Genomic DNA, 25,368 nt, shown 5'->3' with positions numbered 1-25,368 from the left:
ACGCCAGTTTCAAAATTTGGTTTTGTGCATGATGTGCAGTGCCAACTTTCATATTTATGGAAGCAATTAAATAATATTTCATACGTAACACTAAATAAAAGCACAACTACCACCAGGTTCAAAATTTGGTTTTGCACATGCTATAGCCATACCCAGGAGCTCGTTTTCTATATTTGTTTACACGTTTATAACGTATTAAAACGGTGTCGTTTTAATTGAGGCGGTGAACCAATACGGCGGGAATAGTTCCGCAACGTTTTTGCTTTTGTGACGTGACTCACCGGATTTTAATGCCCGCTAAAAGACTGCACCGCTTCCGAGGAAACCGAAGCTTTACGAAAGAGTGCAGTCAAACTGAGAGGTTCCAAAAGATTTTTCAAGTTCAAAATCGATCTGTTTAATTACAAATTTTAAATTTAAAACAGCTTCAAGCTTGGGAACCTAACCAAATATTTGAATAGGAATATTTACAAATGTTTGAACTTGTTAAACTGTTAGGGACTCAAATTGGAACACCCCACACTAACACTTATAGGTGTGAAGGAGGATAATTTGGTGATGCCTGATCCATTCACCTGTAATGTAATGTGTTAATAAGTCAGTAGACATTATCTCGAACAATGAAGACACCAGAGTACTATAGTGCAAACGGCATTCATTAATAATTAATTGTAAATAATTAAATCACTAATTAAATGTACGTTGCAGTACCTTCTCCACAAATCATATCCTTTTCTCCCATGGAATTCTGTATAGGATTGGAAGCGTATTTTGTTCAAAGAGCATGTCTTAGTGTTATAACTCATTTCCCATAAGTTGTTCAGGACGGATAGAAATTTAACATTTTTACTTTTTGAAGGAACCACTCTCGGTCTACCAAATTTTGTCCATTTTAAGAAAGATAATAACTAAGTATGTACTTTCTTTTCCCTTATTAAGCCCCTTTTGAGTTGTTTTGGTGAAGATTTCACTTGGATACTTTATACTGATAAATTATACGTATATAACAGCCTGTTTTCGATAGCTCTACCCCTACGTCCTTCTAATTAATCTGTTAAATATGCAGGATTTATCTTGTTTTGACTTCGGCTGGTAGGTAATTGTTGAAATACTATCCACATCAGGTAAAAAAAGGTTTTTTGTCGAAAACAAAATAATACCGATTTCTTTTACTAATTTTAACATAGCTTTTATTGCTTTAACGACAACTATAGGTACTATGATACGTCTGTACCGGATACCTACCTTTTGTTAATACTGCTTCTATATACTTATCAGGGGAGTGGAAAATTTCTCCTCCATTGTACAGGTTTTGCAATTTCTTGTCTGGTATTGTAATTTGTAATTTTCATAAGTAATTGTAACGTTTTATAATTGTTCTACTCAAACATTTTTTATCAATTAATCGATTAATCCTATATTTGCTAAGTGCATAAAACAGATGTTACAAATAAAAATTTCGTATTTCAAATTTGTATTGTCAAACTAAATCCGGTGGTAACATTACATTGTACAGTGCAAATTAAGTTCATCACAATTTGTATGGTCGGGTCACCCAATCAACTGATGTACATTACATTATAGTGTTTTTATTCAATGATTTTAGGTAGGTACACATGCAAACTCCCAAACTTTTAAATTAGTGTTGGTTTCGTGTAAAATGTGATTGCCTTAGCTTAGGTACTTTACTAAAACGTGATGAGTATAAGTCAAAATATGTATATACCTATCTTTACGTTATAGGTAGATTTTTTGGTAATGACGTTGACCGGTTTATTGGATAACGCGACTATCTACAGTTTTCTTCATTCATTGGTCCGTAAATGGCACTCGTGTGATTAACCCAACTGAATTTAGTTGAAAGTAAATTTCCAAATGGTAGGTACCTAAAAAAAATTGAATAAATGCTATTCTCTATACGACCTGCATACCTTAATTTGTCTTTTTATTATCCTTTGCTTCCTCTTTAACTTGTCCGGATCCAAGGAGCCTGGACAGTGAATCCCAAATTCCGCCAAAAAAGAGAGCGCACACCAAATTTTCGAAGGGTACAAATGGATCATGTATTCCAAGTAGGATAGATGACAGTTTGAAGTACACAAAGAATATCACTATTCCAAAATATACCAAAGCGTGAGGTGCTGATATCAAGTCGGTCTTTTTATCCAAGACAAATATGATCGAAGCGACTAGAGATGCCTTCGTGTAACTGAAGTGAAATAAATTTGAGAAAGAAGTTTGGCGTTGGACTTACAATGAAGGCTGCATAAATTCCATGGCCGTTGGTGTCCAAACGCCTCGAATTAATCTTTCAAATAGCCTCACGAATCCTGCCCCATTGCCTTTTATTGTACCAATTATTATCATTATCAAAAATGCGTTCGGGTACAATTTGCCTGCGTGGGATACACCATCGTACACTTTTTTACACCTGTAAACCTCCTTCATTGCAGCGCATACAATTTTGATCGGCAAAAATTTGGCTAACTTATATCCAATATCGGCAGGTGTGTAAAATATAACGTACCTAAAATAGCAAAATAAAAATTAAATGCAGACACGCCAAGATTTGCCAAATTTTGCGTTGGATGATGATTATATGATGTACCTATTAAAAGTTGGCCAACGGTACGGATTGCGTAAACGCTTCATGCAACAGGTTGGTTAACAGTTTACTTGAAGTACACATTCCACGTAAAACTTGCTTGTGTAATAGTAAACATGCCAATCATTTAAAACTAATTTCTGCCCAGACAAAACAAGCCGTGTTTTTGGCGTTTGCCAAATGTTTTCCACTTCTCATTGAGGACTTAAATCGGTTGTTGTGCCTTTTAAATTTTGAAAAAAACTTACAAGATCACGAATATACTACGATATGATATCAGTTTTTCATGGTATTTCCGATAATGAAAAAAATATGGACTCAAACACTTACCAAACTAATGTAGCCACAAGAACTTGTGGCGTGTTCTTTATAGGCGCCAGGATAGGTTCTGCCAGTAGAGCATTGCATACCATTCCTCCAGCAAAAACCACCAACATATAAGAAAGCCAGCATGCTAGGGGATGTTTTCTTGAAAACACTTGTGAACCTTTAAAAAAGTGTCTAGTATAAGTTTTGATTACTGGCAAGGAAAGGTAATTTAATAGTTCGGTTGAGATATAGGTAGTAATATTACATTTCTGACACGATATCAATGACTATAACACTATAATGAATATAATATAGTTCAGAAAACAGTAGCCGTGGTTAAATACTGCCTTACAATATAAATCATATCTATGCTATAGGTATACTAAACCTATAATATGCTATAGAAACCATCTTTTTTAAGAATTTAAAATACCAATAGAACTGTTGCCTTGTTTAACGTTCCCGAGTTTTGCTTTTGTCGTTAAATGCAAGGTACCAATTTCGCGAAAGATGTTGAAATCTGAAGTGGAAAATCCAAATCCATCAAGTTAAAATTGTCGAAATTATATGTCTAAATGTATTCACACCAATGCGTCATCTTTCCGAGGTAAAGTTATTTTCATTAGTTTCGTTATTTGGTTCACCACGTCCCCTCTTTGGTTATGCCATATGTTTTATTTTAATTACTTATCTTTATTTTTGCCTATATCACAATCCGAAACCCCTTGTTCTGCATGAAATGCCAACACTCACTTTCGACTAGAAGATTGGTATCTGTCGGTTAGCTGGAACTTATCCAACACATGGTATCTAAGTTCGACGAACTGCTACGCAAATAATTATCTGAAATAACCGGAGATATCAACGTGCACTGTGCAGGTATCCCGTAAAGTTTTTTTTGTCAATTATCTTTTGCCTTTATCATTAATCTTACCCCGTGGCCATTAAGTTAGATAGTTAATTTATTTATCTTTCTGTCTATCAAGGAGATTAGATTAAGTTATAGCATTGAATAAAAACACTATAAGAAGCCTAACGCTTATGGAAGAAAGCGCGACAAATCCCCTTGCACCCGCATTGGTTGTGATCACCGAACTCTCTTTGCGGTAAATAGGAGGAAAGCAAATTCTCATTCTTCTCAGTTCAAGAATCGACACTATTGACAGTTGTTTCCATTATATTCTCAGTTCAATCTCTGTCGCGCTTTATTTCCACGGGGTTAGGCTTCTTATAGTGTTTTTATTCAATGGTTATAGTTTGTAAATAACAGCGGCCCTAAGAATTCGCATTTAATTAAGTGTAGGTAACTTTGATCCGAATTGCAAATTTATTTATTGTTTTATGCAATTAAATATTCAAATATGTATTATGTATCGTTCTTTACAAAACAAAAGTTTTTTACCCGCAAGGAGTCAAGGACCTGATCATCCACAAAGCTTGTATTCTTATTTCATGTTTAGTTTGCATTTTTATTTCTTTTTTTTTTGTGTGGCTTGTCCACAAGTGGTACATTTGAATAATATGGGAGTACCATGGAGGGGGCGTGAAACGATTATGCTCATAGGCTTTCAGCAAAGTGACGTAACCGCTCTCATAGAAACGCATGTGTCCATAGGTACACCTTTAAAAACTCAAAGGTTACAATCTTCCCGCTTGAAATCGTGGCTACTAGCTTAGTTGTGTGCGTTTTAGATGTTGAATTAAGGAAAATTCTCACATAAACGACGCAGTGCGCCACGTCTAAACTAAAAGAAGGGGACAGACAGGGTGCACAAAATTTATAAGGTGCGTTTTTCTAAAGGTAAATTATATTTTTTGTACGAGCATTTACTGAAAGACTCTAAAACATTTCCGGATAGCCTTTCACAACAAATAATTAGATCTTTTATCTTACATTACCATTTTTCTACAATTGCCAATAATAGTACAGTATATATCAGGTAGAGAAGTACAGTATTATTGCAATAATAGACTTCTCTACCGTGGTATATATACTATTTTTTTCACTACTAGCACTTGAAATCCTCGAAATTAACATATTATATTGATAAGAGAGTTAACGGTTGGACAGAATTGTTTGTTTATTAATTTAACATGTCAATCAAGTGCGTAGAAGTACAAGTCAAACAGGCCGTACTTTGTTCTGTCATTGAGATATTTTAAAAGAGTAATTTCGTTTCTGCCTGTGACAGGTGACGCAAGTTACAAATGACATTCTCGTGCAATATTGCCAAGTCATATGTAATCGGAATGGATCTAGCAGCTGATTGGTCGGGATTATTAATTACGTCACAGAGCCCGGCACAATCATCTCGTTTTAAATAAACCCCTAATACCGCACATGTTCATTATGGTTTCAAGTATACGCAATTATTAAATTAGAATTACGGAATTCAACTATACTGTAAACCCCTATTGCGTATCGTTGCTTTGCGTTGGGGTCGTTTCCGTTTTTAAAGCCTGCATTCTCTTAATTTGCAAGGAGATGTACGACAGTCGCCATAGCGAACAGATCGTCCCCTAAAATTGAGATTACGAGAGTTATCGTGAAGTTGGTGTGACAGACAGGTAAAAAACGAGCAAAGATCGTCTTTAGAGTACAGGCACGAACTTATTAAGTTCGTGAGTACAGGTACAGGTCTTCCGCAAACACTGGAAAAAAGGAAGTTAGGGGTGTGAATGTATTAATAAAAGAGTTTCAAGCGGGCCACTATAAATTTTGTATGTGAAATTGTGAACGAGTCGAAGAACGGAGTGTCTCAATAAAATTCGAGTGGGCGACGGAGAAGTAAAGACAACCAATTGTAGTAAGTGCATTTTAACTCGCATTGGGTAATTCCATTGAATAAAAACACTATTTTTATTCAATGGTAATTCGCAATACGTGATGTGCACTGTTTTTGTGTTAGTGACGTATGATTAGTTTTCTATCGCAGACTTGAGCGACGCCAAATTAATTTCGTTCTATAATTGCGCAAAATACACAAGAGAAGAGGTATTATTCGCACGAGTAAAATATACTAGACGTGCACTACGTGCTCTCAGCCGCGCCAAAGAACTCGATTATCTCAGATATATCCATTATCAAAAAAGACGAATATTAACCTAAGGAAAGCTGAAACCGCATTTTTATTAGTTGACGGTTTGCTAGGCAATCAGATTTTCATTACTTTATTCGGTAACATACAAACCTCTTGTGCAACTATAAGTGATTATTTCCTTCATGTAGTAAAAGCATTAGAATTGCTACGCTTACTGTTCATATTTCAACGATTGTTAACATCTAAAATTAACAAAAAAAGATCACATACTGCGAAGATCTATACAATTAGTGTTTAAGAAGTATTATTTTCGTCTGTGCTGTTTGATGAACATTAAATTTGTTTTAAGTAGATTTAATTCAGGTAGTGTTTGGAAAAGTTAGAGTTTAATTTTATATTTAAAGTGTGTAATTTTGTTTTTTAAAAATGTCACGTGTGTTTATGAACCTAGTAAATTTTGTTTCTTGTTAATTGGAGCAAGCCGAGCGGTTATTTGAGTGATTGTGTAAACCAATTACATTTTGTGTTTGAAATCTAGTTGTTTTGGCCTTTCGAAGTCATTTTCTACGGCAAATAGTGGAGTGGGACACTCATTTCTTTGCATTTTCTTGAAATTCTGCGATTCAGCATTTTGTACTTTTGTGTGAGTCACACTGTGCACCCTGGTGAGTTACACAGCAATGTGTAGCACCAAATACAGAGTAAGAAAGTTAGGTGATTCAAAAAATTGTCAAAAATTTTCAATGGTCTTTTACTGCTTCATGCTGCCTTTTCTATTCGTTAGGTATATTTGATAATTTAGTATCAGTGATTTTTGTGAGTAGTAATCTACATTGATCAATTAATAACTCATACACAATAATAGAAGCGTTCATTTTATCAAGAATCGCAGATAATTGACCGGTGGGGTTTTGTCACGTTGGGCATTTGACCGGCGAGAAAGTCACGGCGCGGGATTTTTACCTTGCGGTTGAATACTTCAATGTCCAACAACGAAAAACAGACATCGACATAAATACAGATCAACTGCGCGAGCCAATGCTAAGCGCGGATACTGCAAGTGAGAGAGAAGGGGCAAGCTCTCCCTATCATACGATCGACATATATGCGACATAGACGTACTGTCACAACACTGTCGATTGAAAATTTAATAGGACCAACACAAACGCGACAGAGAAAACTAGCTTGCCTCTTAGTTGTCCCTTCCCTGTCACCTGCAGTATCAGTGCTTAGCATTGGCACGCGCAGTCATTCTCTGTAGACAACAAAATGGTGAGACTGTTCCTACAGAAAAATGACCGGATCCCCTTTGCTGACGTCTAATATCTAAACAAATGTTCTGTCAAGGCACAAACACGTTTAAGTAGAATCGTTGTGTCTTGTGACGGAACTATAACTACACAAAAAAGGCATACGATTTAGCACAAGCGAACAGTGTTTCGGTGCAGCGTTAATTCGAACAGTGCGGAGTAGTATGGCAAAGAACAACTGTAGCAGCGGCAACTTATACAAAACGTTTCTGTCGTACTCATTTTTCCAGCTCCAATACGTACTTACATTACATTGCAATGGTTTAGTGAAAAAAACACTGACTATCAACTATCAAATTAAACATTTGTAATTACACAGTTTGTGTGAATTTCTCGGCCGAAATTAAAACATTGGCAATGCTCTCTATCGCTAGGTACAGCACATGAAGCAGCTACCATCAACTTACTATAAACTTTTTCGTTAAACGAATCGATCACCGTGGTCCGACCGTGTTGGTCTGTAACTTGGATGGATTGGCATTGTAGCGTTCTCGGTTCTAAATTGATAGGAAGAAAAACAACTTCAGTTTAGTAGTAGTGCGTTTGATGATCATAGCAAAAATATAAGTAAGTATTAAAAAAATAAATCAAAACCAGATGTACCGGTAACAAAAATGATTGTTCATTAATGCGAACGCAGGAAAACTGCCTATCATATTTCAGTTTCGCGTCCCTGCGCAATGGTAAAAAATAAATAATAATAATAAATAGTAAATACTTTAAAAGTTTAGACCAATCAAAAGTATTTAAATAAATACTAAATACTTTTACGTCCAGCACGAGCAAATTCTAACTACAGTATTCAAATCCTTTCAAAAATATACTTTAGAATGTATTCGAATACTTTCAAAAATATTCAAATATTATCAAACGCATGTGAATACATCAAAAAGAATTTCATTACTTTGAAAAGTATTCAAATATTCGTCACTGAAATACATTAAAAATTTAAAAATTATCCTATAACGAGGCACCCATTTCCGGTCTTGAAGTTCACCCGCCTTATGATGGCCGCTCTGTATATAGACGAATAGTTGGGCGTTTCGTTACTAAAAAACGATAGTTTCTGAATTTACTTATTTGTTCTAGGAGACGAGGGATTGAACTTTGTGTGTTTTCATAACGCACGTCAGTTTCGTATTGAATTTATCCGTTTTGAAACCGTGTCCGTAGATATATTTCAATTGCTTTTGTTGCGTCCGAAACCTCTTTTCATTTCTAAGAAGAGGCAAATTAAATTTTAGAATTTCAGTCACGTTAAGCCATGATTAGCAGGTTTTTGTATTTTAGGAGCTAATTAAAACTGCAAGGCCATGCAGGTTTACGCTGTTATCATTGATTAAAGAAGTTGTAATTTTTGGATGTAAAATACCGAATACGCCGCCGGCCGACTTGAGCTTTTTCGTAAATTTATTTTGCATTCGTACAGTTACAGGGGGGGGGGGTTGTTTCGGTTTCCTGAGTTTGCATTTCCATAGACACCTCTAATTAATTTGAGTAATTTTGCTTTGCTCTGTAGTTTTCCCGAAATCCCGCCATTAACAAAACTCGTCCCATTCCTGGCGTTGCCGTTTGCTCTGATTGAGTTTACCCGAGATTTGCGAGAGCTATCAGTCTAACCGCTGCTACCGTCGACCTTGACCAGGGGCGATGTCGTACCCTTGGTGGTGCTATATAGTCCGTCCGTCCGTTCGTTCCGCCGACAGAACACCCAGATTGGTGCCGACTGCCGCTACTTTCGTCCCCTCACATGATTTACTTACTATAACTTGTAAATTTATTTATTTTTCTTTTAAGTTAAATTGTTCCCAAATATGCTTTTCTACTACTTGCTGTAAGTGGAGCCCGCCTTGTAGTTTACAGTTTTCTAATTCAAAATTCGGTAAATATCATTAATAATCAATTAGACTCCTGTGTCTTAAAATAGGCAACTTGTTACCATACCAAGCAGGCATTTGTTTAGTAAATAAAGTTTCTCTCTCTGAGTGAAATTGCATATCTGCCGCTTCATACGAGTCAGTTTGTTGGCGATAAACGTGCGCATTTAGAATGCGTGGTTTTTTTCCGAGATAGCAGCGTGTCGGGAAAATTTCGTTGGTTCGCCCTTTTCCAAAGCTGAGATAAAACATTTCGTAAATGCGGGCTTAGAAGAGACGCTGGTCGAGGAAATTTCGTTGGTTCCGTTTTGGGATAACCATACATAGCGAAGGACAAAGAGAAAAAGGATAGATAGATGCAGACATCAATCGCAGTAATGTGTCTGTCTTCCACTCTGTTTGCGGTTACGAGAATTAGATTGCGCGGTTAGCGTAAACATTGCAAGTAGCGGCATGGATTTAGAGTAAGGGAGATCCACAATTTTAATTATGAAAGAATAAAAGTAAATAGTGTTTTAAAAACGTAAGGAGTTAGTGTAATCACGGCGACAGTTTATGTGAAGAATTATTAAGAAGGTTAATCGGGATCGCGCCACTCGAAGTTTTTAGCTAGTCGTTATGAAACGAAGCGCGGAGTTCTAAATAAAAATTCGATTGAACAGCAAAAAACCAAAATAAATTCATTTCATTAACGTGAACGCATCGTTTTGTTCGTATTGGGAAATACGTGAGATTGTAATCGTGTTATTGCATTATTGAGAGAGCGGCATACGTGTGAATCTTCTATTATAAATTTGAGCAATATCATTGAATAATTCTTATGATTACTTATTCAATGGCGATATTAAATGAATTTGGTGATATGATCTCCCAAACAAAACATTCTACGTAGGTATGCATTACCAGCTTTGAGAGCACCGCACTTCATAAACCCTTACTTATGAGGAATTAACTTATTAAAAAAACTGGTTTTTATCATGGTAAATAATAAAAGTCTCAACGAAAGGAATTAATTTCTACCAACCACCGTTCGATCCATTATCGAGGGCTAAGGATTATTATACGTATTTGGATGTCAAGCAATAGGCGAGAATGGATTGTTTCGTTGCGTCGGAGAGCGAGAGGTGTATTTTCTGCTATACCTTCGCATCTATAAAAACAGCCTGAACCTGGTTTGCGGTGGGTCCGTTTCGTATTCGGCGAGTACTTAATTAAAAATCTGGTGGGAGAGCGGCATTCTTACTCAAACCTTCAAAGTTCGAGCGTTGCATTTTTCGATCGCGTATTTAATTCTTAGCCAGACTCTTCTAGGCAGACCTACGTATCGTAAGCGCAAAAAAGTATAGATCGCGTAAAACCAAACCAAACTTTCGAGGCGAATATTGTGAGTTACACCATTTTTGAGATAGCGCAAAATTTCATGGTTAATTAAAAGTTGGAACCGAAAGCCGTATATAAAAGTATCGTTGGCCCTGCCACCATTTTTCGACGAATTTATTGTCGTGCGTACTTTATATGTATATTCAGTGGTAGTTGCCCTTTCGAACAGAACCAATACAAAGAAGCAATAAGGGGACTAATGGACGAAGAATTTATGTTTAATTGAAAATGCACTGCGAATAAGTTACCTTCTTAATACGGACGTGAATATTTGCGGGTCATTACACGATCAGAGTAAAGTACTCGCTTTTCAATAGATTGTTACCACGAAAGTGTTCGAGTCCAAGGTGCAAAAATTTCATCGCACTATTTTTTGGAGTGGCTAGTTACGTTAAAAAATTCACAGATTTCGCAATCCTTGCAACCATCGGAGACATTGGAAATGATAACCGTATAACCTACAAACATAAAGCCATAAATAACCCTTATTCACACGGAATAATCTTGCTCCACTCGCTCGCAAGCTCGCTCGTTTCGCAAACGTAAACTTTCTGAATAGTAAGCGGCGTAACATGCTTGTAATACTATCACGGGCGATGTGCGAGAATTTTAAATTCGAATTAACAAAACCCTTGCGCACTGTTAAGTAAGTACCGTATCGACAGTATTCGCGACTTTTCCTGAATCTACCGATTGCAGTCGAGTACGGTCAATCAATACTAGACGCGACACCACTGTCTCTTTTTCTACTCGGCAAACTGGTAAATTCATACCCATACAAAACATAAGCATTTCCAATGCTAAAACCAGTTTCTTAATCAAAATTGTGTACTTAATTTGTTTACAAGATGTGCTAATAAAATTATAAAAAAAACGGCAACCGTTAAAAAGGTTAAAGACAATTAATGTGTGCTTTCGGTTGCCGCAAACACGTAATTTTTGAACATTTCCATACTGCGGAACATTCGTAATTTTTTCCATAAATAAACTAATAAATTTTAATAAAGTTTTACTTTAAATGAATAACCAGATAAAAGGCGTTCTATCATTCAATTTTCGAACTCGCTGCTATCTTTCCAAAGTAGAAAATCAGCTATCAATTGGAGAATATTTCAACTCATCGATAAATGTAAGTTAATTGAATTTTTACATTGCATCAAAATAGGAATCGGCAGGTTTTGGATAAGGAATTTACACATAAAGTCATTCTAACATTTCTGAAAAAGTCAGCTTATGGTAATTTATGGTGAACTAATGTTTGTGTGTGTGTGGTTTTTTTTAAACGATAAGTGAACCAAAACCAAAGATCAATATAAAGTAAGTTTTTCTCATTAATTGTGAAGTTTTTTTAAGTTCAGTAATAATTATTTTGTGTGAGTAAAATTTTATTCAACATCCAGAGACGTGTAAATTTGTTTTTGGATAGAATTTTGTACCGGGTATTGAAGTAATTATAAATAGTAAACAAATGTAGACAATTAATTAGATATTTAAAATTCATTACGAAACAGGGTTTAACTTTTATTTTATATTAAATACATGAAGTAGATCAATCTTTTAAATCACAAAAAATGTAGAGAAAATTGGAGCTCAAACGAGATTATTTTCAATAGTATATTCGCATAATTCAATTTATATGAGTACTTATTTGAGAGTTGTAAACAAGTGCATCAGAGTTTTATTTTTAGAACATAGTGCAGACATAAAGAACTAACCTTTACGCAAGGTAAGAGTCATTGAACATTCATTACGTGGTATCAATTATTTCATTACAAAAAATTAATTGTTACATTTTTACCATCAGTGCCGTAGACAATAAAATTTATTTTCTCGAAGAGGAGTTTCTCTTTCTAACTCCTGTAAATGTAACTATCTCGTTACAAGTTGCAAGTCTGAGCTTTACGGAGCTTTTCAACCCTGGATCACTGGTCCATCGATAAACCATCCAAAAATACTGAGGGAAGAATTTCTATACATGAATATAATTTCTGTAGAGTTGATAAAGAAGATATGGCTCTGAGAATTGTTGGGTCAGATGGGTTTCATTTCCAGTGATTATTTTGCTCATTTTCCGTATGTAAAAAACTACGTGAGAACTCATAGGTAGGTATACCTGCTCTGTTGTCATCCCCATCGTTGATAGCCCACCCCAATTATTATTCCTGATTGGCACATTTGTGCATTTTCGGCTTGAATTAGCAGTAAGGCAAATTTTCTAAAATGCCAGTGACGGAGACGGGAGCAGGAACGGTAACGACTCTGGTGTTACCAAAATTTATACCGGAGGCCGTTACATTGCATCACGCTCAGACGATTTAGAATTTTGGGAATGCTGTCAACCGCTAATGAAGAAATACGTTCGTAAGTTTTAATGAGAGGTCTTCCTTCATTCGGCACAAAATAAAAACCCAGTAGAATTTGCAAATAGAATATAGATACCGGGTGATCCCTTAGGATCGCTTCAATCTTTCTCACTTTTCAACGTGGTGTAACTTATGATTTATTCCAACGGTATGCCATCATGCATTCACTATGATTGTTAAATCTTTAAGCACGAAATTCAAAGGATCCTCAACTATGAAGGATCACCGGGTACAAATAATTAACGTTAAATAAAAAAGCGGACTATCATAATAAATGCATACTAATCTCAGAACTGTGTGTGCCGTTAAGTCACTGTTTTCTACTTATTGTTAAATATAATATCAAAAGAGACGCCGTGACAGAATTCAGCATTGTATTGTGTGATTAATTAATCTCTTTGTGTGCCAAAATTTAATGCCTGCTACATTCAAAATGGTTATGCCTACTTTTCAACAAAACCATAACGTCACAGTAATCTTTTATTATAGTAAGACATGGTGATAAAAATAACATATGCCCCGAAGTGGAATATTTATATTACACCTATGTACCTACCAATATCACCAGTGTAGTAGAGTAGATGATACCTACCTACATATGATTTACTTAATTTTTAATAAAAGTACCTACGCGCGATCGAGCGAGGATAAAATTGTACCTATAATTTTTTGGTTCCTTTTAAAGAGCACTTGCAGCATCTGTCCGTGTACATACTTTTACCAGAATCAATGTAAATTGACGTCGAAAGCGAAACTCTATTTAAATAGATATGAAAATAACTTGCTAAAGTAACTTTGTGGAGAGAAATATAGTAGGTAATTAATAAACTTTTTACAAATCAATACTCGAGTGCTCCTATATGACGCTAGAGGCGGCGGCGCTCGCGACGACGCGAATTGTTCCACGTAGCGTAGCCATAATTACATGTGCAGACGATTACTTCACTTACCATTTCCTAAATCCTCTCTGACAGACAGAGCGCATAACACACAATACGCTATATCGAAATACGGAAACATTTTTAACTTAATCACTTGATTAGCAATATCCAAAAACGATTCCGGATCCATTTTTCAAATTTTAATTTAACGTCCCGCTCGCTAAACCCGTTGTACACTAAAATACTAGCTCAAAACTACATATGGCGTCGCGCCAGATTTCTACTGCTATTTAAGATATTTTATGTTTAGCGCTGTGTATACCTATACATATTCATACAACAATGCTAACTTTATTTTTAGTCCAAATTCGTAGCGTTTAATTATTATATCATACATTACTTATTTTATAGACATTATATTGCTGCGGTTTTTTAGTTACTATTTTGGAAACGGTATAATTAGCCTTAGCCGGCCTTGTCGGGCACCATAGATAGATGTTATAATATAGCCATATAGGTACCTATGCCTTTCTAGTTTTTAGAGCATTGTTTATCAGTTTATCATCTGTGATGTGATATAAAAGAAGCGTTTAAAGGAGGTGAAGGAACGCATATAAAAGAAAACGTGAAGGGGGCATGAAGATATACAGTGAATTTTTTTTTAATGCAAACATAGGAGTTTGCATGCAATGTAATTTCCCTATGTTCGATTTTTAAAAAAACACCTCAACCTATTGAGTAGTTCAAATGAGTAGTAGATACAATTGACAGCTGTCACATTTTTAAAAATACCGACGTCCAATTTAATTACGAAATCGGTTAGGTTATTGCTTAGAATGTCTAGGAAGACACTTCGAACCTTTATTGTAATTGTTCTCGTTATTTATTTTCTTATTTCCTTCATTTATGTATTGAATAGATCAAATTAGTAGAATACCAGGTGCACATGACCTAAAAATAATTGAAGGTTGGTTCACAATGAATGGTGATGTCAGCGCGTGCCATGTGAAGTCAAGTTATCGTAAGTTTAAGAAAAATGTATCCTAAAGTTGCTATGGCCTCACATGGCTTCTTTAAAAAAATCTTACCGAGTGCTCTACATCATAAAGACTATGAGTTGCTGTTCATAGTCACACAAGTTGCGCGTTTTGGGAATGTGAACCGCGCACACCTCATAGATTGATGTGTTTTTTTTAAAATCGAACATAGGGAAATTACATTGCATGCAAACTCCTATGTTCGCATTTAAAAAAAACTCACTGTATATGTAGAGAATACGTGAGGGAGATTTAAAGAAGAAATTGTGGTTGGTGTCTTGGTGAACAGGAAATAAAAACAAATGGCGGACAGCGAAGACGATTTGGAGAACGTGTGAAGGAGGGGTAAAAGACGTTATATACCTACCTATGTATGCGTGAAGATGACTTGACAGAGGATTGAAGCAATAAAAGTGAGGATGAAGGAGATGCAGAGAATGTATGAAGAAGAGAAATATTTAGTTGAATGGAGTTGAGGGTGTGATGTTAAGTGTAAAGGGCGTGAAGACGATTTAAAAAATTATCAAAGTCCTCGTGTGAGATCGAAGGGCAGATCAGTATCCCATTAGCCAATGTTGACTCAACAATCAATAAAAGATCTTGTCGAAGGCTACTACATTCCCTTTGTCGGTATCCACTTCCGATGTCCCGTTCCCTTCCAATGCGCGTTTGAAGATTTGACTCCACCATCAGTAGGTAAGATCGTGTCGGGGGCTACCACATTTCCTTTTTCGGTGCATACCTATATTACACCACATTTTGGTGGGTTTCGCTAAAAACATTCCACAAGATAGTACCTACTTAATTTTTGGGGCACTTCTCATTGCTCGAGCTTCTATTGGCGACACGAGAAAGAAACAGCGATTCGAGATTTACGAAACGTTAAATCGCGTGATAAAATTCGCAACGGAAGGTAAAAGGGGCCCGAAATTGACTACCTCTCGAAGACGCGTGCGCGCCTTGCAAAAGGTCGTTAATTTCGCCCCTAGGACAAAAAACAAAATTGTGCGCCTTTACAACATCTTTTCGACGACACCGCAATTTGAAAAGAATCAGACCAAAACTGTAGTAGAAGATAGAAAAAAACTGAAGAACCTTCACGTTAGTAAACTACGCTCGAGGATGACGCCCAGATGTCGCCAACCCCACATCATGTAGCCCTGTCACTAAGGTTGACAAACTACACGGCCTTGTAGATACACGTACATACACCCGCTGCCTTTCTACAAGAGTTCTTCTACGCGCCCACATTTGCTGCCAGCCAGCCAGCCGACCAGCCAGCCCAAGTGAGATTAAAAGCTACTTTTTAAAATAAATTAAATTTGCAAAAATGCGCTAAAAAGGAGACGTGAAGTTGACTTGGGGCGCAAAAAAAAACAGGTGTACGAAGCTGATTATTTTGGAATAGGTATCTATACGAAACGTGTTTTTGACAATTATAAATATAAGCTGGACGACATTCAAAAACTCGACCAACTCAGTAGGCAATAATAATGTTTCCATTTTGAACCCTATTTCTAGTTATTTTAATTTCGCTGTTCATCGTTATATGATTGCTTGTAGCTGTGTAGGTATTTTTGCACTTTAGCGCCTCTGCACGACCGGAAGATATTAACCGATTTTGAAAAAAAGTTGTGTCTTGTTTTGTCTATACAGGGTCATTCTTGACGAGCGTCAGTTAGAAAGATATGGAAAGCCTTTGAAAATTAAGCTAAACTGATAAGTCCTTTAAGGGTTTTGGCACATGATGAATTGAACGAAAATATTTTCAAAATGGCGCCACTTCCGGAAATACCGGAAGTAGCCATCAACTTTGTTATTTTAAATAGGGACCCCCTATTTTTCTTACATTTTCGGATTCTACGTCGAATTTGGAGTACAACGATACCCCATTTGTGTCAAAAATTGAATTTGCAGGGGTAATTTTAAAAATTTATTATTCGAAAACGGTGAGAGATATTGCAAAACAGTTTTCAATGCTTTATTAAGGAAGGATCGAATTTTCTTATGGTATGCGTAACAGTCTAAAAAAGTGAAACTACGTCACTTTTTCAAAGCTCTCAACTTTTAAACTTTTAAATATCCGTAACTCCATTTTTTCAAATAGCACCCCCCATTTTGTTCTTCACCCTTGTTTTCCTTTTTCCTAGACCTTTAATTTGATGCAAAATGTCAAAAGCTGCTTCAAACGGTTTCCGAGATATTCCATGTTTTAGTTGCTTCTTGTGGAAGATTGATAAAAAAATTAAGTCGCTTGATGTTATTCTTTTGTTTTTATTCGCAATTCGCAAATTACTACAACATTTCACGAATAACGGTATCTTTCAAACAAAAATACAAAAAAAGGAAGCCTGTGGTAGACTCTGAAGAACAGGAAATAACTGTACTGGTGTATTTTGCTGCAAATCCAACTGCATCGCTTAATGATATCCAAAGAGAAATTGACATTTCAGACACGAGTGCACAAAGAATGGCGCCACTTCCGCAAATACCGGAAGTAGCCATCAACTTTGTTATTCTAAATAGCGACCTCCTATTTTTTTAATTTTTCGGATTCTACGTCGAATTTGGAGTACAACGGTACCGTTATTCCTGAAATTTTGTAGTAATTTGCGAATTGTAGCCTATGCGGGTTGCGCCTTGTCATGGTATCTTTCGGAAAAAAGACGACAAGTCCTGGCAGCTATTCGATTACAATCACCGTGTATTAATATTAAATTCACAAAATCTTCATTAGTGTAACCCAAACGAGCCATTATTGACCAGAAGTATAAGTTCAAACAGCGAAAAATTTGACGTTTAAACATTATCATAATAAAAACAAAAGAATAACATCAAGCGACTTAATTTTTTTATCAATTTTCCACAAGAAGTAACTAAAACATTGAATATCTCGGAAACCGCTTGAAGCAGCTTTTGACATTTTGCATCAAATTAAAGGTCTGGAAAAAAGGAAAACAAGGGTGAAGAACAAAATGGGGGGTGCCATTTGAAAAAATGGAGTTACAGATATTTAAAAGTTTAAAAGATGAGAGCTTTGAAAAAGTGACGTAGTCTCACTTTTTTAGACGGTTACGCACACCATAAGAAAATTCGATCTTTCCTTAATAAAGCATTTAAAACTGTTTTGCAATATCTCTCACCGTTTTCGAATAATAAATTTTTAAAATTACCCCTGCAAATTCAATTTTTGACATAAAAACTTGAATATCGACGAAGCCCTTGGAGCAAAGGGTCAACTATGGGGTATCGTTGTACTCCAAATTCGACGTAGAATCCGAAAATGTAGAAAAAATAGGGTGTCCCTATTTAAAATAACAAAGTTGATGGCTACTTCCGGTATTTCCGGAAGTGGCGCCATTTTGAAAATATTTTAGTTCAATTCATCATGTGCCAAAACCCTTAAAGGACTTATCAGTTTAGCTTAATTTTCAAAGGTTTTCCATATCTTCCTAACTGACGCTCGTCAAGAATGACCCTGTATAATTCGCATATTTTCCGCGGTCTTACAACTTCGAAATCAAACAATGAGTTTTTTCGGCCCACCCTACTATTTAACCACTCATTTCAATTTTTAAAAAAATTTGCAGCTTGATGTCCAAGTCCAATGTAATTTTTTTTCTGAAACTACCTACCTACTTTAAAGATAACAATTTTCGCCTGTAAAAAGGGTAAAGAAAATGTGATTTTAAATAAACACTGAAATCGTGACAAGTTTGTGTAATATATATATATACTTATTATTAGGTAGGTACTTATGAAGATTGTGAAAGCCCTGAAATTTAGTTGGTGTACATTTAACGCGTAAACAAAGCAAGCAAAGTCAAAAGGAGCTGTACTCTCGCGACATTTGATTAATACTTACAGCCCAACAATTAGTTAACAAAATAGTTTGTGGAATTATCAAGTTTAAGCAGTGGTTAACAAAGATAGTAGCGTAGGCGGTACAACTGAATATTGAGGTAAACGCTGCACTTTGTGACAAAAGCATGAAACTCGGTACACATATTTATTAGGTCCAAATAAAACTTTTGACCCGCAGCACCCACCGAAATTTTCGTGTGGGTTCAAAATTTGAACACTTTTGTTCAAAAGGGTGTTCAAGATTTTAAACCTGTAAAAATTGACGAATTTCGGCATTCTAGGGGTCGTTTTTGAATTATTTAGGGTCGCTGGTGCCAATGGCAGCATGAAAAAAGTTGTATATCTGACCCTTAGGCCCCAAATTTGGAGTATTTTCAAAATAATGGTTGAATTTTGAATTTGATAGTTTTAACCCTGCGTGATGTTTCGGATGTCGATTGCAGCTAATTTTGACGTGCACTACATGCTAGAAATATTATATTGAAGTTAAAACAGTTTTTGGTGTGTAAATAGGCCGTTAATCGTTCAATAATTTATTCAAAATTTGGAAATTCCATACTTGAAGGATTTTGCCGTTCTTGGTGTCGTTTCCATATAATTTGTGGTTGCTGATTTTGTATTCAGAAAACAGTTGCGACTCATAGTTAGGCCCTTTTCATACTATTTTACCTATTAAGAGAGAATGTTCGGTGCAGTCATACCTTTGTTGTCCCGGATTGCAGCAACTATTGAATGACAAAGAAAGACGAAAGAGACGGGCATTTCATTTAAGATTCAGAAGTGGACATGTTCTCTGACGGGATATGCCGCCTATGCTTCCATTAATGCCCTCCCGTCATCGTTTGTTGGGAAATCTGTACTTCCAATCAGTCTTGAGCTCACTCCACGACAAAGTAACATCTTGCAGCTAGCTATAGTAGTTCCGTCCGACTCGTGCCCCTGGAAATGAGGATATTGCAACGATACCGTGAAACGCGATCGATCGCGACGCAGTGCCTGGGCGTGCCCTGAAGTCGCCGAGGCAGCCCCCAAAGTACATCAGACGGCGGGCGATACGATTAGGCCGCGAGTCACACTTCACAGGCGTTTTAGGCCCTGCGCGTCGCTGTAGGAAATCTGCGCGCATATTGAGAGACCGTTACCACCATAACCTGACCAGCCGGAAGCTGGTTCTGGTTCCCTATGCATACACCCAGCAAACATAAACACGTTTTAAAAACGTGAAATTTTGTTCAATTTTTGACGTAAAGACGTAATAAGTAAACGTTTAATTAACGTGTTTGATACGTGAAAATGTCACATTTTTTTTACGTCTTTTATAGACGTGAATTTACGTCTTTTCTAGACGTGAATTTACGTCTTTTCTAGACGTGAATTTACGTCTTTTCTAGGCGTGAATTTACGTCAATTGTAAAAGTAAATTAGACGAAAAATTGACGTTTAATAAACGTGAATATTAGTACATTTTTTCCAGGATTTTAACGTGCAACTTATACGTGTTTTTTTCGTATCACATGTACAAATATTTCACGAAAAATTAACGTGAATTGAAAGAACCTGTAACGTATTTCAACGCGGATTTGAGGTACACTTTTTATCCAATAACAGAATAGACCTTCAACATGGAAAGAATACATTTTATTTGAGAACAAAAACATAAAAATGAAACATAATGGGTAACTATAAAACAAAAGAATATTTCAAATAAAAGTGCTATACAGAATGTATGATTGGTATTGATGCCCAGCAATTGTTTATAGTTGGTAAAAGCATACATTTAGTAAGTTTTTTGGACAAAATGAAAGCAACACACTTCTTGGATATTTCTGAAACTAAATATATATCCAGTACTTTTGAATCAAAAGGATAACTGTATAGAGAGCATTGAGATTTAAATTTTTTCCCCACAATAACTATTTGTTTGTTGTGATTCATAATTATGTTATGAATTTCCACTACTGAACCCTCGATTAGACAGTAGCAATCAGCCTTGGAGTATGGATAAATTGTAAAAATTGTATTATTGTAGTGCAATTTTTTATACTGTAGATCATGATTTTCTAAATTAATAACTGGGCCACAAGTATGTGGGTACTTAAGTTGCAAACCCTCTGACATAAAATCACTTGCTGCAGCGCACGAACTCTTTTCAATAAGGCGATTATGAATTTCTACTAAGGGATTAACAGTAGATTTTACCAAACGCTTTAACTGGTACAGATATGTTTCAAATGGAAAACATGAAAAATTATCCAACACTCCATATGTCCGAACATCATGCGTAAGATGAGAAAGATAGTGAACATTGTATATTAAAAAAGAGGGACCATATAAAACATTCGAGTGATTGACAAATGTATTTAACATCTCTTCAGGTAAATCTAAACCAAGTTGATTTAAATGAGTAATGGAGATTAGTATAGTTATTGCTGAATGTAATAAAAGGAAATGCTCATAAATGGCTAAGTCCACTTTACTTTTAAGCACGACTGGTCCAAAGTATAATAAAAAGGATCGAAATTCAGTGGCTTTCCATCTCGCCAATTCAACCAAGCTGCGTGGTTTTCGATTAAATTCAATAGGAGTACATTTTGCAAATGACTCTAATAACTGTGATATATTTTGAACCAGTCTGTTTTGCAATCTAAATTGCAATGGACCATTTAGCCACAAAGTAAGTAACTTTTTAACTACCCCAAGGCATATGTTATGCATATAATCTATGGGGAATTGGCTTACCATGCCTAGTTGTATCTCAATTAAAGGAGAAATACCAGTATGGTGGTCTTCGTCAGTTTGATTTTTGAAACTGTGGTCTGTTCTTTTAGGGGCGGAAGTAGATAGAAACACCACTCTACCATCAACATAATTTCCAACCTCAATGCACTTTTCGCAAGAGGAATATCCACTATGATATTTAATACACTTAAGAAAAGCTCTTGCGGGACTATCACACATAAAAGCAAAAATCTTAACACGATAAGATTTTCCCATAACAGTAATACCTTCTATCATAAGGATGTTTAATTCATTTATTAAATCCTTCAAAAACAATTGTAGGGGCTGTGGTTTTGCATTACCATAAAAAACTCCTATCGGAAATGGCGAGGAATTACTATTTTTTATTTGCCCCAAGATTGGCCATAACTGAGAATTCTTACTTTTATATAATGGTATACCGTCTATATTGAAACCAATCTGAAGCTCATCACCAATAAATTGTGAATTAGTTAAAAGAAAATGTGTGATACCTTTTTGAAGACCTATATGACAATAACTTCCTGTTTCTAATTGAATAATGTTAGTTTTAGTGGGAGTTTTCAATAATGTTCGGCAATCTAGTGGCAACTCGGCATGGTAAGGGGAAAGAATATGAAGCAGATTTGTAACAGTAGAGTGTGTCACACCAGAAGTTATAGCCCACTGTTTCAATTTTGTTGATAATGAAACAGAATTAATAGCTATATCCATTTGTTTCTCATTTTCATTGATTGTCTGATCTAAATTAGTAGCTAAACTTTGATCACAAGCACTAGAATTACAAAAATTGGGAACATCTACATGTTCATTTAAACTATCTTGCTCATCATCGGAAATGCTCATGTGTGGAAATGGCTCATACGAATCTAAGACACCCTCTATATCAGTAATGCTGCTTATATCAAAACGTAAAAGTGTATTGCAACCAGAACTTGTACTTACAATTTGGGCATCAATACCGCCATTTAACATATGTAACAGTTGTTCTTTTTGTTTGTTTAACTTCCTATAAAACTGCCTCTTCCCCACTATCTTGGAACTCATGTTTTTTCTGTTTTTCCACTTCTAAGGCATGGCTTTTAGGTGAACGTTTCAGCCATATTTTTATTTGATCCTCAATTTGCCTGGTGGATGATGGGACAGCCACTTTCACTGCATCTAAATACTATGTTAATTAAAAAAACACATGTGTGTATGTGCTACCTACCAACGATAACTTTTTTGAGAATATGCACACTGAAAGGTTTTTTATTGTTTCGAGTTCCAAGGTAGCTGAATTCTTTTGCTAATCTAAATGATACGCAATATTTCAAAATAGCGTTGGTTGCAGAGACCAGACTGGTTTTGTCCAAAGTCGATAAGAAATTTGACTAAAAAAAATTTATCATACATGTTCCAACTACAAGTACTAGGAACCTCACCAAAATTTGCTGATGATCAGAATCTCCAAGGTAATTTTCCAATGTTAAAAAATCTTCAAATTTAGAAAGTGGCAATGTGACTGGTAGATCTGGGCAGTTTTGGGTATGTTGTGGTGTATGTGATGTATTTTTAAGAAGATGTAAAATTTCTTTATTCTGCTCCACTACCCTCGATAATAGTCCAATAAACCTGCTCTGAAAAACTAACAAAAAAAAATTAACAATGGCATAATTAATGTGCAAGTACAATTTAAATACCTTGATTCCCACTAAAAGTGCTGGACGGTGTTACAGGTGTACTACATCGAGACTGCACACTGTCATTGCTTTGGGAAGTACTAGGTAAATTTGAACTTTCTCGACAATCCAATGAGTTTTTTCTTGAAACAGTGGAAATTGTAGAAGGTGACCGTGACTTCTGTGACTTCCCTTGGCACACATCAGCATTCGTTATAGCTGAAAAAAAATGTAAATCTGCAGATCAATTGTGTAATATTTATACCACTCTATTTTACCTACTGCTGTGTTTAGAATTTTTGGGGGTCGTGATAACTGACTCTCCGTTTCCTCCTCCTCACCACTCTCGTTTTGAAATCGCAGTGGGAGCACTCTAGGTCGTTTCCGAATAACCTGAGTATCTTCAAAATCTGAATGTACTTCAGCTAATTTCTCTTTCTCTTTTGCATCATCATAATCATCTTTAAAATAAATAAATGTTAATGATATAAAGATAAAATACAAAATCCACAAACTTCACAGGATACAACCTTCTTAGAGCGAACCAAGGAAATTTAGTAATTGAACTACATACATAGGTATAAACATACCATGTCCAACATAAAGAAGCATAACCTGTTCTGGTCTAAAAAGGTTACAAGTAGGTCGATGTGTTTGTATGATGCAATTATCCTTAACAATATAAGCAAACGTTAAGGTGCCATTTTACTGGTGCATTGCAAAATTAAATTCCGATGCCGTTCTAAACGCAACTGTATAGTGTGATAAACCGACACTGCAGAGTTTGATCCTGGAGTTGAAAGTGCCTCAAAGCTTGTATCGACATCAAGCAGTATGTACGATTGATCATATGTTTAGATGCAACATCCAAAAACATACAAACAAAAAACACTTTAAAGTAAGGCACTCAAATACATTAATGGCCGTTTTCACCGACAAATTTAAGTAGTGCTTAGCGTAAGCGTAGCTTAAAATCCATGGCAACCATTGTCTTAATAATCGTTGTCATGGATTGTAAGTTACGCTTAAGCTAAGCAGTACTTAAATTTGTCGGTGAAAACGGCCATAAGTTTCCTACATACAAACGTACCACACGAATAAAAGATTTTTTTTATTTTGTATAATTTCCAGTCCGATTGCACGGTTTCTCCATCTCGTAAACATTTATAGAAAGAAGCACTTCTTTTATGAGGTGGCCAGAAGACCTCCGTTTTACGTGGCGTTAACCACTCACGATGGACAATAGCTACCGAGGAGCCGTCTTTCTCTTCAAATTGCACAACATTAAAAGCGGCCATTTTCTGCAAATAATCTCCACTTAGTAACTGTGTAACAAACCGTTATTGCAATATTGTAATATGTAAATTAATAACAAATTAATTTTAAGGTTATGTTAACATCTAAATGAGTAAAATAACATAAATGCTTTCAGAATACGCCAAGCATAATTGCACATACGATGAGAATTGAGTAACATACAGAAACTTACCTAATATTCACACAAAACTTCTGAAAACACCGGCAAACAAATATTACTAAGCGCCAAAACGAAAACAAAAATGCGTACCAGCAAGCTTATAACACGTGACGCGATGTGTTGCGGTGGCGCGCAATACGAAAATGAAGGTATCGCACACGAGTGCAGTCTACTTGGATTTGTATTCCTACAACCGTTATTTTATTAAATTATCGCCTTCAACGTGAGGTTTATTGTTTGGTAAATTTTAGGTCAAGTTACGATGAAGTTGAATTTCAACTAAATTATGAGGTTTATTTTACGTCTTCTTTTACCTAGTTATATTTCAACCAAAAACTCACGTTTAATTTACGTTTCTTTTTACCTAGTTGAATATCTACCAAATAGCAACGTGTATTTTACGTCTAAAGACGTACTCTGTTTGCTGGGGTATAAAAACGGTTTTTTTGTTTTTTTACAATACTTTTTTTGTAAGCGGTACACGAAAAAATTTCCTTCCCTTGGTGCAAGACTCGACACCATAACGAACCAAATAGCGAAAAAAGTAGAACAATAGCTCTTAAGATAAAAAAAACTATAGTAGCGTCTCAAAACGAGCGGACGGACGGACAAAGTGGCCACAATAGGGCATTTTTTTAAATTTTGAAATGCGCTAAAAAGGAGCATCGCATTTAAAATAACGGAGTGAGTCAACTGCCGGTTATAACCGGGAAGCAGTGGCGTAACTAGGTAGGTGCCAAAGGTGCCGCGGCACCGCGCTCTGAATGGGGGAGGGCGTGCCGGAGGCGCTGAAGCACCGAGGGCAC

At 35.9% G+C, this 25,368-nt stretch overlaps 2 protein-coding genes across 6 annotated transcripts; both read right to left on the bottom strand.

Annotated features, from left to right (window-relative positions):
• Positions 1–1,457: 1,457 nt before the first annotated feature.
• Positions 1,458–14,081, bottom strand: LOC116160302 (trimeric intracellular cation channel type 1B.1). Of its 2 annotated transcripts, XM_031473479.1 has the most exons (6): positions 13,836–14,081; positions 7,673–7,762; positions 2,936–3,092; positions 2,255–2,527; positions 1,932–2,209; positions 1,458–1,886 (listed from the first exon to the last, which is right to left on the bottom strand). In XM_031473479.1, the coding sequence occupies exons 1-5, from the start codon at positions 13,954–13,956 to the stop codon at positions 1,933–1,935; spliced, it is 918 nt and encodes a 305-aa protein (XP_031329339.1). In that variant the 5' UTR covers positions 13,957–14,081; the 3' UTR covers positions 1,458–1,886; position 1,932. The 2 variants fall into 2 exon arrangements, with proteins under 2 accessions (XP_031329339.1, XP_031329340.1); XM_031473480.1 differs by lacking the exon at positions 7,673–7,762 and having other exon boundaries at positions 13,836–14,065.
• Positions 14,082–20,230: 6,149 nt separating this feature from the next.
• On the bottom strand, positions 20,231–24,744 carry LOC116182429. 4 transcript variants are annotated; one of them, XM_031502973.1, is made up of 7 exons: positions 24,575–24,744; positions 24,176–24,386; positions 23,368–23,546; positions 23,107–23,322; positions 22,849–23,051; positions 22,635–22,797; positions 20,231–22,585 (listed from the first exon to the last, which is right to left on the bottom strand). In XM_031502973.1, exon 7 carries the CDS (start codon positions 22,469–22,471, stop codon positions 20,381–20,383), a length of 2,091 nt encoding a protein of 696 aa, XP_031358833.1. In that variant the 5' UTR covers positions 22,472–22,585; positions 22,635–22,797; positions 22,849–23,051; positions 23,107–23,322; positions 23,368–23,546; positions 24,176–24,386; positions 24,575–24,744; the 3' UTR covers positions 20,231–20,380. The 4 variants fall into 4 exon arrangements, with proteins under 4 accessions (XP_031358833.1, XP_031358841.1, XP_031358826.1 ...); XM_031502981.1 differs by having other exon boundaries at positions 23,107–23,304; XM_031502988.1 differs by having other exon boundaries at positions 22,149–22,585; positions 23,107–23,304; positions 23,364–23,546.
• Between the last annotated feature and the right edge of the window lie 624 nt (positions 24,745–25,368).

The sequence above is a fragment of the Photinus pyralis genome, unplaced genomic scaffold (assembly GCF_008802855.1).
Source record: "Photinus pyralis isolate 1611_PpyrPB1 unplaced genomic scaffold, Ppyr1.3 Ppyr1.4_LG1, whole genome shotgun sequence".
Classification (NCBI taxonomy): domain Eukaryota; kingdom Metazoa; phylum Arthropoda; class Insecta; order Coleoptera; family Lampyridae; genus Photinus; species Photinus pyralis.
The sequence above is the reverse complement of the archived record's forward strand: the minus strand, read 5'-3'. Positions and strand labels throughout refer to the sequence as shown.